This window comes from Ambystoma mexicanum, chromosome 4p (assembly GCF_040938575.1).
Source record: "Ambystoma mexicanum isolate Mex_15411 chromosome 4p, UKY_AmexF1_1, whole genome shotgun sequence".
Taxonomy (NCBI): Eukaryota; Metazoa; Chordata; class Amphibia; order Caudata; family Ambystomatidae; genus Ambystoma; species Ambystoma mexicanum.
In genome coordinates this window covers 14,662,536-14,675,528 of record NC_090927.1, presented here as the reverse complement: position 1 = coordinate 14,675,528, position 12,993 = coordinate 14,662,536, and the positions used below count along the sequence as shown (strand labels likewise).

Here is a 12,993-nt window from a genome sequence, read left to right as displayed (position 1 = left end):
ACTTTTATTAAGTTAATGCCAATAGAGAATTGCATGAAGGAGTCATGGGAGAAACTACAACTGGTCTACAGATTTGGGAAGGGATGTTTCGGTGAAAGTATGGAGGGTGTCTGGAGGGTGGCAGTGAAAGCTTAGCTGGATCTGAAGCTGCGTTATATTCATCAACGGGTTTTAGGCTGTTTATATTGGACTCCAGAGCGGATGAGTGTGATGGGTTTGATAGATAATGGTCTGTGTTAGGGCAATGTGATGAGGGGAACATTATTGCACATATGCTTTGGGAATGTAAGAGATTGGCAGATTTTTGGAGGGATGTACTAGAGAATTAGCCCGTCAGATAGCACAGCGATTAGATCGCTCGCTTTGACATCCGTGCAGAGACCACCGACGCAGGTTCGAATCCCGGCAGGTCCAAACTCTGCCTTTCATCCTTCCGAGGTCGATAAATGAGCACCACACACCGTGGGTAATAATAAGCAGCGCTCAGATGCCTGAGGGTTCGTAGCGCTATATAAATGCCAAATTATTGATATTATTATTATTATTATTGACGCAACTGAGAATATCTCCTATCCGCGAACTTCTATGGCAGTGATTCTTCCATGAACTGAGGGCAGATGCAAAAATGCATGCGACTCATCCGGCTGGATCGATAAAGCTTTACTGATGCAACTAAGCAAAAAAGGAAGGTGTGGAAGACCAGGAAGAAGCCTCAGATAGAGAATTGGGTATTGGATATGCAAACTCTTTCAGGCTTTGAAAAACTTCAATCAGTAAGACAAAATCGGGAGGGAGAGTATTTGGAACAATGGGGGCCTTTTAATGATCTGTCTGGGTGAGTGTAGGTTGGGGTACTGAATATAAATATGGGGTTAGGTGTTAAGGTTGTGGGGGTTTGTGTTTGTGTTAGGTTGTGTGGTTTATGTTGTCCTTCTGTGTGTTATTTTAATCATTGGACTTTGTGGGCTGGTGTAAGTTGTATATGTTCTATTAATACTCCTATAGTATGTTTTTTTTAATCGATGTGATCATTTGACATATAGAATTGGTTATTTGGTTGTTATTACCGCTCAACTTTGTGTTATTATTCTAATGTTTGTTGACTAAATCAAAATAAAGTGGTTTAAAAAAAGACACACTGCTGCCAGCCTGTCAGATAAACTTGTCACGGTAACAAAATGGTACTAGAAATTTGAGAAAAAGGGAAAGCAATGTCTCCCCTCAGCACTCCACATAAGGTGGGGTGTGCGGATCTTGAAAATAAAACACTAGGTTCAAAAGGTATCCCCTTACCCTTCGAACGTTAGGAGCTAGCCAGCCGAATCAAAAAGTGACATATAAGAAGCTCTAAGAGCTTCCAGTAGCACTGCACTGAAGTACTGAGTGCTACTACAGGAAATTACAAAGTGACATGTAAGAAGCTCTAAGAGCTTCCAGTAGCACTGCACTGAAGTACTGAGTGCTACCATAGGAAATTACAGATGCCTTAAAAATGGAGGAAAGCATGACTCCACATAGAAAGACCAAAAAGTGGTCAAAAAGGTTCCGGGCACTAGAATAAAAAGAAGGGTGAGTGAGGAAAAAGGTTACCACTCACCCAGAAGAATTGTAAAACAAAGAAAACAGGTGTCCAACAAAAAGTGCTGGAGGACTCACAAAGAGTGGAGATTTCACACAAGAAAGAGAAATCCTCCCAACAGTAATTATTATCATTATTGAGCACAAACAGAGCTTCAGGAAGCAACAGAGCACTTTACAAGTAACAGGAGGAGGTAGATAGTGAGGGGAGGAGGGATACCATGAAGTTTGGCAGCAAGGTATCTACGATCAACCAGGTGAGTAAACAGGGGGCACAGATCAGACAGTCTCAGGTTAGGTGTGGCGTGGAGAATGAGTGGAACTAGCTGTTGGAGGGAAGCCACTCCTTGAAGACGAGAGTCTTGAGCACTTTCCTGAAATGTAAAAGCAAGGACGGGGGTCTGGTGCTGGTTGTGCGGTAGTATATTAGCAACCGGAAGATGTATTGGAGCCCATCGGACCCCAGGGGGATTTCTTTCAGACTTATCAGAAGTGGCAATTCTAGGGTAAGGAGGAGGATTTACATCCACAATTTTGCTGGATGTAACTCCTGCCCTTCACCTCCAAACCTTGTAGTTTGACAGTACAGTAATGTGGTGGTCACAGAATAACCGCCACTTTATTGCCAGAATATTCCTGTCGCATTCTATGCAATATATTGCATTTAACTATTGTGATTCACTCTCAATCTATCTCCTAACCGCGATAGCTCTGGCCTGATAGTGCCTGTCTACAGTTACTGGTTTTAGGGGTGAAAAGTCTTCTTTGTGGACACTGTAAGGAACTCATGGTGGCAACAGTAAAGACAGGCACAAGTGATCACAGTTCAAGGGTGTTTATTAATCTGTATAAATGGGTGAGAAAAATGCCTAATCTTAATCTAAATCTAAGATGGGAGTAAGCTACGACCATCAAATAATAAGGCAGTCCTAGTGAAGTCTTGTCAAATAAAAGGGGCCTATACTAAAAAAGAAAACTATTGCCAATCATTACCTCTAAGTTACAGAATAGTGTGGGATATTGTTCACCAGAAAAGAAAGAAGTGTTCACAAAATTATAAATCAGGATGGTATAACTGGGGTCTCCCTTCCCCACGTTTATTAGCACGGGACAAGGTGGGACTCCGGAGCACAGCAGACTCCTGGGCCTCGCCAGCACAAGCTTCCAGTTTGTTTCCAAAATATCAGGGACTTACACAAAGTCTCTTGCCTCAGAGGACCTGATGTGCTATAAACAACAAAACAAACGTTCCTTTCAGTTCTTCTTCACATTGGGTGGTTTCACTTCACCTGTGGATCCCCTTCAACCGGACGCTAATCCTTTTGCAATGTTGGCCTCCGTCAGTCGGGTTAACTAGGGCTTTTCGTTTCCATTATTATCACCTGTATTATTCAAGAGTCTCAATATCCTTTCAAACAACTGTTCACTGTGGACATGCCTCAGCCAGGTTCACACTGTCGACACAATGTTTATGGGGTGTTTATGATTTGCTCTCCTTCGTGGGCATCCCTCAGCCAGGTTCACACTGTCGACACAATGTTTATGGGGTGTTTATGATTTGCTCTCCTTCGTGGGCATCCCTCAGCCGAGTTCACATTTGCCAGTTTACACAGTTCATCAGTAAGCAGGATTCTTTTCCCCTAGCCTTTTCTTGACTAGGGGCCTCATTACACGGATGGCGGTAGGGGATTACCGGCACCGGTAAGGGCACCGGTGCCGGTAATCCCCTACCGCCCTACTAGGGACTTCAGAGCAAATAGCGGGCCCGTTATTAGCTCTTTCCCCATTCCCATTGAGCCCTATGGGGGCTGAAATGGGAATGGGGAATGGTATTTGGCATGGGTACTTACCGGGTCCTCCAGGGTCGGAATGACCCGGTAAATCCCCATTCCGCCTAGCCGGACCCAGAAGGCGGTAAGGGGTAGCCATGGCGCTAATAGCACCATGGCTACCACCTACCGTGTAATGAGGCCCTATGTGTCAAAGACTTTCGTTTGTACAAGGGGTTTTACTCGACCCTTGTATGACAACTTTGACCTCTTGCATCGGGCTCTCCTAGGGCCTCCTGGTAGCTATAGTTTCAACAAAAGGGGAAAACAGTCAAGGTCTTTCGAATGAGCGCCAGCGTGGCGCCGGAACACTCTGCAGCTGGATCTTCCCTGTTCTTTCCTAAAAGTTCAGTAACATACACGTTCTTTGTTCACAAGTTCTTTCAACTCATATTATGTTGCCGTTTGCCACCTTCGCTCAACACAGTCTGGTTTACTATCGGTTCTCCCTCCAACTCATCGGCTGTGTTGAACTCCTTGGTGTTTCTTGTCTCTGGAGTCAAGGACGGTACCACGGTAGCAAGCGCGTCTCCCCGCCTCCTCATGCGTTTTGCCTTGTTCAAAGTGTGCTCTTGTGCTCAACCTTTTCTCCCTGAAGGGAAGGGAAAGGGCAGTCAGGTGTGTGTGTTTATTGTCAATTGCCTGACTCTGCCTGACCCTTGTATAGGCAGATATTGGCTCTGGTGTTAGTCCATTGTCTTTCACAATGTGCGAGTGTTAGAGGGGTTCTTGAATGTATCACACTATGCAAATTACTTATAGTTATTGTTTACATTATAGTTATTGTTTACTGTTGTTATGTTTATACATCATTATGTTCTGTGATGGAACGTATTAATTCAGAAGTTGTGGAGATTCCACTTGAGAGGTTGCTGGCTTCCCTGGCTGGGGGTCGTGTGCTCTGCTCTCAATAAACTGAGCTGAACTAGTTCATATGTCTCCTGCCTGGTCTATCCCACATAACAGAAAGTGTTTGTGTTGGAAAATGGAGGGTAGAGCTTCTAAATATCCTACGGATAGGATGGGGAAAATATGTTATGAGGAAGCGGGTACCGCGTCTCGCCCATCAGTGTCCCACTTCGACTCCCCGAATACCCCCATCCAGTTGATCCTCCCCCACTGGTCCACCCAGAGGAACTGGATCCAATAGCGATGGCCGTATCCTGGCCACCTGGATGACAGATCTCCGGGGACTAGCGGGTGAGACACATTCAGGTTTCTCACAACACATTGCGGTTTGATCTTTCCTAGTTGTTTCACGATTGGATTGGATATTGGTTAGACCCTTTACTGTTCTTCTAGATACACAGTGATGATCCTTAAAGCACTTAAAACTGAACTGCAATTACTTAATATATTTCTTAAATTAAAACATATGTATATTTTCAGTTCACTTGTGTTGTGTATTGGTTTGTGTTCTGCTGTAGGACTAGTTGGGCCCTATGCCCTCCTAAAAGGGAAGCCAGTCTGCCCACACACATAAATACTGCAACTGTTTGGACTATCCTGGTGGGCCCCCTGTGCTCCACTATCCTGGTGTGCCCCCTGTGCCTCCATGACACTGTTTTTCCCTATTTGAGGGATCATGGTAACACTGATCTGTGCTCTGTTCCCGCAGATATGAGTGAATGCATTGCATGCCCTGCAGAGCAGTGGTCCAATGAGAAGAGAGATGCGTGCATTCCACGGACGCTAGAGCTCCTGTCCTACGACGATCCTATGGGCGCCATCTTAACTTCCGTCACAGGCGTCTTCTTCTTCCTCACTGCTGGAGTGCTGGGAATCTTTATCGCATTCCGTGACACACCTATAGTTAAAGCCAATAACCGGGATCTCAGCTACACCCTGCTCCTCGCCCTCATGCTGTCCTTCCTCTGCTCTCTTCTGTTTATTGGACGGCCTTCCATGGTGACCTGTGCCCTGCAGCAACCAGCCTTTGGTGTCGTGTTCGCTATTGCTGTATCTTCTGTTCTTGCAAAAACCATCACAGTTATCATCGCCTTCAATGCAACAAAGCCGGGCAGCAAGCTCAGGAACTGGGTGGGCACCCGAGTGTCGAGCTGTCTGGTGATTCTCTGCTCACTGGGGGAGGTGGTGGTCTGCACGGTGTGGCTCCTTTTCTCTGCCCCGTTCCCAGATATTGACACTAAATCTGAACATGGCAAGATGATCCTACACTGTAACCAAGGCCCGGCATTTTTCTTCTATGCCGTGGTCAGCTACATGGCAATTTTGGCTTTTTTGAGTTTTGTTGTTGCTGCTTTAGCTAGAAAGTTACCAGACAGTTTCAATGAGGCCCAGTTTATCACCTTCAGCATGCTGGTGTTCTGCAGTGTCTGGGTCTCCTTCATCCCAGCATATCTGAGCACCAAGGGCAAGTACATGGTGGCCGTGGAGGTGCTTGCCATCCAGGCCTCCAGTGCTGGACTGCTGGGCTGTATCTTCATCCCCAAATGCTACGTCATCCTCCTGCGGCCTGAGCGGAACACCAAAGAGTACCTAATGGGGAAGTAGCCACACTCCTGAGACCTACTGCAGCTGATCGTGGTAGGACGTTGGTTTTCAATGCTCAACCACCAAGCACAGCATTTACCCAACAGGTTACATTACCCACACTGCACATGGTATCCCAACAGGTTACATTAGCCACACTGCACATGGTATCCCAACAGGTTACATTAGCCACACTGCACATGGTATCCCAACAGGTTACATTAACCACACTGCACATGGTATCTCTTGTAAATTCCTTTTTATTTGCTGGTTGTTTTTTTGTATTTGTTTTATTGTGGATATATTTATAAAACTTTAGTACATACAACATTATTGTTCATCACAAACTCCAGGCAAAAATCACCACTAGAATTCATATGCAAAAGACACTAGCATCAATAAATACATCCTTGGTAACATTCTTACCCATGTACACAACAATGATACAATAACACATTCTCCCAAAAGTGAAATGTGTACCGACTACAAAGTATTTAGCAGCACGTTTTTCATCAGCAATTTTACACACCTGTGTAACAGCAACTATTAAACCCTTACTGTATCCAGATAAACATCTCAGCCAGAACTGACAAGTCTGTGTGTTTCCTAGATCTTCAGCATGTTTACTGTTGTATATATATCCTTGTCATTGCACTGCATGAAGTGAATACATGCTTTGATATTTCAATCTGGTGACTGTTCAAACAGAGTCGACAGGTGCGATCCTCTTTTGGAATCTGAAGTCAGGCACCCTTTATGTCTAAACCCTCCAGCTTGTTTAATCTGAGGATTGCTTAAATATTAACTCTGCGTGCCCTTGTCACGCTGTATTGTCTGCTAGTACGTTTATTTTAACCCTTTCAGCCTGTTCAGTAATACTGTGAACATATTTTAGCGCATTATTAGCCTGTTAGTAAAATTGTGACAGGTTTTAGTTAATGTTTAGCCTGTAAGTAATATTGTGATTCCGTCTGTTACCTGGTCCATTTATTCACGTTGATTTGACCGCGATTGGGACAATGTGGTCTGAACTCACTGAGTCTTACCAGCTGCCTCTGTTCCTCATTCGCTCTCGCTGGGAACTACACGTTCCATCTTTATTGTAGTTCTCTCTCCCTCATAGCTTGCAACCAGGCTCGTGAGTGCTGGCGCATGAGAGAGGCCGGTCTGTGCCGGTCCATGACGTTACATGGCGTGTGGGGTGTTTCCTCTCACACCAAGACACCGGTAAATCCACCATGGCTAACATGTCCTCCAAAGTGGAAAGCAGTAAGGAGGCATCACTCAAGGGACTCAGAGATAATATATTAGCAAGGCCCATAACAGAAGGCAGGAGATTTTAAGACACCATTACCCGGAACTAGTCACTGTTGTGCCGCCAATAGGAAACCCTTCACCACTGTTGGGTATGACAGGGGAAGAAAGTACTAATCACGAGGTAATTGAAACTTTCACAATACCTACACTACATTGCCTCCCGTCTTGTAAGGTTAAAGAAGAGAAGGTGGGCTGCATACAGGTGCCCATAGGAGGGGTGCAGGAGACAAATGTAGTTGCAGGCATCCATAACTCAGTGAAATCTAATGGTGATATTAAAATACTGAGGAACGGTCTTAGATTGCTCCTGTTGAATACTAGATCCTGTAGTATGAAAGACGGACAATTATGTTATAAATAGTAAAGGATTTATTGATACATTTAAATCTTATTATGTATATAAAAGGAGATATGAAAGGAGTATCTGAAGCAGGATGCTTCAGTCTCTCCAACCGCCAGCTTCAGTGTCCGTCCCACATTCTACATTCCTCTTCTAGAATCCTTGTAGCTTCCACACCAAGTGCATCACATATTACCATGCTGCACATCCCTCTTCTTTCTAGACACATCTTTAATCTCCATAGTCCATTAAGTACTTCGGTATTTGATACTTTCTTCCAAACCTTGATACTAAAGTTTGTATCCCAGATGCTATATGTATTGAATTTGCTGGTAAGGAAAATTCTTGGCTCACTCTATTTTCATCAACATTACTCATGCACACTCTCACCATTAGCCTTTCCATTCATTACCATAATTCTCCCATTGTTCCATACTCTCCCGTCACTTGTTCTTACAGCATGTTTAAAAACCTCAATGACTTGGATAGGGTTTGACCACTTAATGCCTTTCACTCTCAAAGTTTCTGGTAGTTTGATTCTCACAAAACATCCTACTTCCAGGTTCTTGTTAAACCTAAATCTCCTCTTGTCATGCCATGCTTTTGTTACTATATTGTCTCTGTCTAAACATATCTGCCGCATCACTGGTTATTACTCCCATATTTAGCATATCAGTCATCCATCCAGGACATAATTTAGTGGTAGCTTTTCTACCCCTACTCAATTCAAATGGTGATACACCAGTCGTACTGTGTGGGGTAAACCTGTGTGCTATAACCATCATTCTGACTGCTTCTTTCCAATTCATTCCATTGGCCCACACGCATCTAATGGCATCTTTGAGTATTCTATTGTATCTTTCCACTACACCATTAGTTTGTGGGTGATAAATCGCACTGGTAACATGCTTAATCGATTTTTCTCTCAAATTGTAACGCTCGCCTGGTTCCCACGGGGGCGCTGGTCTAGTCTGGATTGCTGTGGCCTCTTCTAGCGTGATGCGCAGGACCCGGAACACCGATTGGACAGGACCTCCAAATCGTGCTTGCCTGGCCCGTAGGAATATCCTTCTGCAGATGAAAAAGGGGATTAACAGTCTGCAGAATAGTGTGCTAGCTCCCCCCTTCCCCCTTTGTTCCTCTCTAACTTCCTCCAAACCCCGGTTTAAGCTCACCTTATGGTTTGGAAGGATGAACTCTCCATCCTGCTTCTGGTGCAGGGGCGCGTGTTCGTCCAGTTACTTCACTGGTTTTCAGAATGGCGCTGGCAAAATCCACTTGACTTTCCTGAGCGATGCGCCGTAAGTATGAAAGTTCAAAGTTCAAGTGAGGCCCCCTTTATGTTGTCTTTCTAACCTGTGATCTGTGCTTTATTTCAGGTGCAGAATGAAGGCGATGCGTCGAGGGTTTAAACTGCCGAGGTGAGTAGTGATGAGGGCGATCCCTCTAAATGTCCTTATCATTCCCCAGAAATGTCTCTTGTCCTTTCCCCATAGGGGCCGGGGTACGGTACCTGCCAACGGGGCGGCGCCGACCCGAAATGTGGAAGAAAAGCCGGTAAGTATTATGGCTGTTAATCAGGCTTTCCTTCTGTGTTCCTTCTGCTCACCTTTTGTTTCTTCCTCTCTCCCCTAGGTGCAGAGATGTGGCGTCCGATGCTGACAGCCGCGATGGAGCCGGGAGATCTTCAGGGATGCTTGCGAGAAGATTCCGGATGCAGGTAAGAAGTTTGAAATAGTCCTTGGTTTTCACCTTTCTCTTCTCTTCCTTCCTTGCAGGTCTTCCAGGTTCGAGGCGGGCGTGGCTGGAGTCCAGGAGCAGGAGCAGACACGGTGAGCGTTAAGCTGCAGGAAGCAGAACAACTCGAAGCATGAGCTGCTGTCTGGGCGTGGCTTAAATAGCCTCCAAAGAAGTCCCAGGTATGTATCCTTCCCCAACTAGGTATGTATCCTTCCCTGGCCACGCCCGAGTGAAAAAATAGTCCCTATGAAAAAATAGTCTCTTTCAGGTCTCAGGGAGGCCTGAAGCGTGCAGCATGGTCTGCATCAGGTAAGTGCACAAAACACCTCCCTTTATGAGCCTGGCGCCTATGGCACCAGGACTGATGTCCAACATGAACCTGGCGCCAAAGGCGCCAGGACTGAGTCCAAAGAGCCCCTATAAGGGGCCGCTGGGCTTTTACTGAGGGCATGATGCCTGCTTCCGGGGGTGCTGGGCCTGGCCTGGTGCTCCGGGGGTAGGCATCATGACAGCACTCCCCCACAAGGCCCCCCCCAAGGTCGTTCCTTCTGGAGGTTTCGGTTTGTTTGGGAAATTCCGATGGAACCTTTTTACCAGCCGAGGTGCATGTACGTGATCACTGGGTTCCCAAGACCTTTCCTGAGGCCCGTACCCTTTCCAATCAATTAGATAGAAAAGTTTTCATTTTGAGATCTTAGAATCCAAAATGTTCTTCACCTCGAATTCAGGCTCCCCATCTATCTGAATCGGTTCTGGTGGCTTTGTTAATCTGGTTCCTGGGTGCACTGGTTTCAAAAGTGACACGTGAAAAACGGGGTGAATCCGCATGTTAGCTGGTAGATCGAGCTTGACTGCCACTGGGTTGAATATAGCTTTGATCGAGTAAGGGCCTAAATACCTTGGATTAAAAGTTCGAGGCCCCTTGAGTGATAGGTGTTTGGTAGCCAACCATACTTGATCCCCTATTTGGTATGGAGGCGCCTCTCTTCGATGCAGATCCGCATTCTTTTTGTATTTCCCTTTCGCATGTTGCAAATGTGCAGTTGCATCCTTGAAGGCTTGAGTAATCGTAGAATGCAAATGGTCCACTGCGGGCATTTCAAGGCTCAGAGGTGAGTCCAAGTCTGAAGTACGAGGGTGATGTCCATATAGGGTATAAAAGGGGCTCTGACCAGTTCCAGAGTGTATCGAGTTATTGTATGCATATTCTGCCACCCATAAAATGTCCTTCCAATTACCCTCCGATTTGTTCAAGGGTCTGGTTCGTTCTCTCCGTCTGACCATCGGTCTGTGGGTGGTGGCTGGTCGAGAGTCTTACGTCGATTTGTGCCAGTTGACAACACTTTTTCCAAAAATGAGAAATAAACTGGCTTCCCCGATCAGAGACTAGTATGGACGGGAATCCATGCAAACGGATGATATTTTCGAGGAATTCTTTGGCAAGAACAAAGGCTGAAGGTAATCCTTTCAACGGAATAAAGTGGGCCATTTTGGAAAATAAATCCACCACGACCAGAATAGTATTGTAACCATTACAAGAGGGCAGGTCCGTGATAAAATCTAGTGACAGGGTGTGCCAAGGTGCTGGTGGAATGTCTAAGGGCTGAAGAAGACTGGCGGGTCTTGTCTTTTGACCTTTGTTTTGGGCACAAACTCCACAGGATATCACGAAAGATTTAATATCCTTTCGCCAGGAAGGCCACCAGAATTGTCGTTTAACCTTTTCCTCTGTTTTGGCAATGCCAGGATGTCCTTCCATCAGGGTATCATGATGACGGGAAATAACCAGTTCTTGCAATTCCTTTTCTGGCAAAAATAAGCGTCCTTGGAAGTAAGGTAAGCCATCCTTGACTGAAAAGTTAGACCCCCTTTTGATCCAATCCTGCAAGGCTGAAGAGTCCAGGAATTGTTTCATCGTGCTTGAATGTCTTCAAGGGTTTGTAAAGTGGTTATCCCCAAAATTCTTTGTTCGGGAATTATCGGCACAGGTTCTGAGTTTGTGTCTATTTCTTCCATTCCAATTCGGGATAGAGCATCCGCCTTACCATTCTTATAGCCGGGGCGGTAGGTGATTACAAAATCGAACTCAGCAAAGAACAAAGCCCATCGGAGCTGTCGAGACGATTGAGCCTTGGCAGTTTTTAAATATTGTAAATTTCGGTGATCAGTGATCACAGTGATGGTATGCCGGGCGCCGAGGAGATAATGCCGCCAAGCCTTGAAGGCGGACTTAATGGCTAATAGTTCCTTATCAGTGATCGCATAATTTATCTCCGGCGGCGAGAAGTTTCTGGACCAAAATGCTACGTGGTGCAGTTTGTTGGTTTCAGGGTCTCTCTGAGACAGGACAGCTCCCATGGCTAAGCTGGACGCGTCGGTTTTGACTATATATGGGAGATCGGGACGCGGGTGCTTCAAAATAGGTGCGGACGTGAACTTAGCTTTCAACTCCTGAAAGGCCTGTTCGGCTTCCTCGGTCCATTCAAAACGTTTATTTTTTCGCAAGAGTGCAGTGATGGGTTGCACCACACGTGAAAACTGCAGGATAAACCTGCGATAAAAGTTGGCAAAACCAAGCATGCTTTGGACACCTTTCACCGAACTAGGTGATGGCCATTTGAGGATGGCATCCACTTTCCGTGAATCCATTCGGACCCCTTTAGGTGTCAGGATGAATCCGAGAAACTCAACCTCGGTGGTATGGAAAACACATTTTTCCAGCTTGGCAAACAGTTTGTGCTGGCGCAGTTTCTCTAGGATGGCCCCGACATGCTTTCTGTGATCAGATTCCGAAGAGGAGTACACAAGAATGTCATCGATATACACGACAACACAGACATCGATGAGTTCCCGAAGGACATCGTTCATGAAGAATTGGAAGGCTGCAGGCGCGTTGCACAACCCGAAAGGCATCACCTGGTATTCGAATAGTCCATATTTTGTATGGAAGGCCGTTTTCCATTTGTCGCCTTCTTTTACTCGTACCAGATGATAAGCCCCCCGGAGATCTAACTTGCTGTATACGCAAGCGTCCTTCACCTGGTCAAGGAGTTCAGGGATCAGAGGCAGAGGGTAACGATTTTTAACAGTTATCTGGTTCAATGCGCGGTAATCGATACAAGTTCTAAGGTCGCCTTCTTTTTTAGGCACAAAGAACAAAGCTGAGGATACCGGGGACTTTGACGGGCGAATGAAACCATTGGCGAGGTATTGATCTAAATATTGTCTCAAATGCAGATTCTCTGGTTCAGTAAGGGCGTAAATCCTGCTACAAGGGGGTTGTGCACCGGGCACCAGATCGATTTGGCAATCGTACGGTCTGTGGGGAGGTAACGTGTTGGCCTGTTCCTTTTGGATGACGTCCTGAAAGTCTTGGTACTCTGGAGGTAGTTGCACGGGGACAGAGGTTACTGATGCTAGATTAATCTTTGGATTTTCTGGGTAGCAGGTTTGTGCACAATCCGGGAAGGTTATTCTCTTCGCTCGCCAATCAATTCGAGGATTATGTGTCTCTAACCAAGGGAATCCAAGAATAAGCTGAAACTGTGGAGCCTTGATTACATCAAACACAACTGCCTCCCGATGGCCATCCGGACCTACAAGTGTCACCTCAGCTGTGGAATGTGTTACCGGTCCAGAAGCAATTTCGGTTCCATCTACTGTGGTGATGACATCTTTGTTGGTTTTAGGACGCAG

At 45.8% G+C, this 12,993-nt stretch overlaps 1 protein-coding gene across 1 annotated transcript in view; it reads left to right on the top strand.

Moving 5' to 3' along the window:
• LOC138452686 (vomeronasal type-2 receptor 116-like) overlaps positions 1-5,921 on the top strand; it is a 111,661-nt gene extending 105,740 nt beyond the window's left edge. The window contains exon 4 of the mRNA XM_069605032.1: positions 5,026-5,921. Within this exon, the coding sequence (XP_069461133.1) occupies positions 5,026-5,921 (896 nt within the window). The remainder of the gene's footprint in view (positions 1-5,025) is intronic.
• The last annotated feature ends 7,072 nt before the right edge of the window (positions 5,922-12,993 follow it).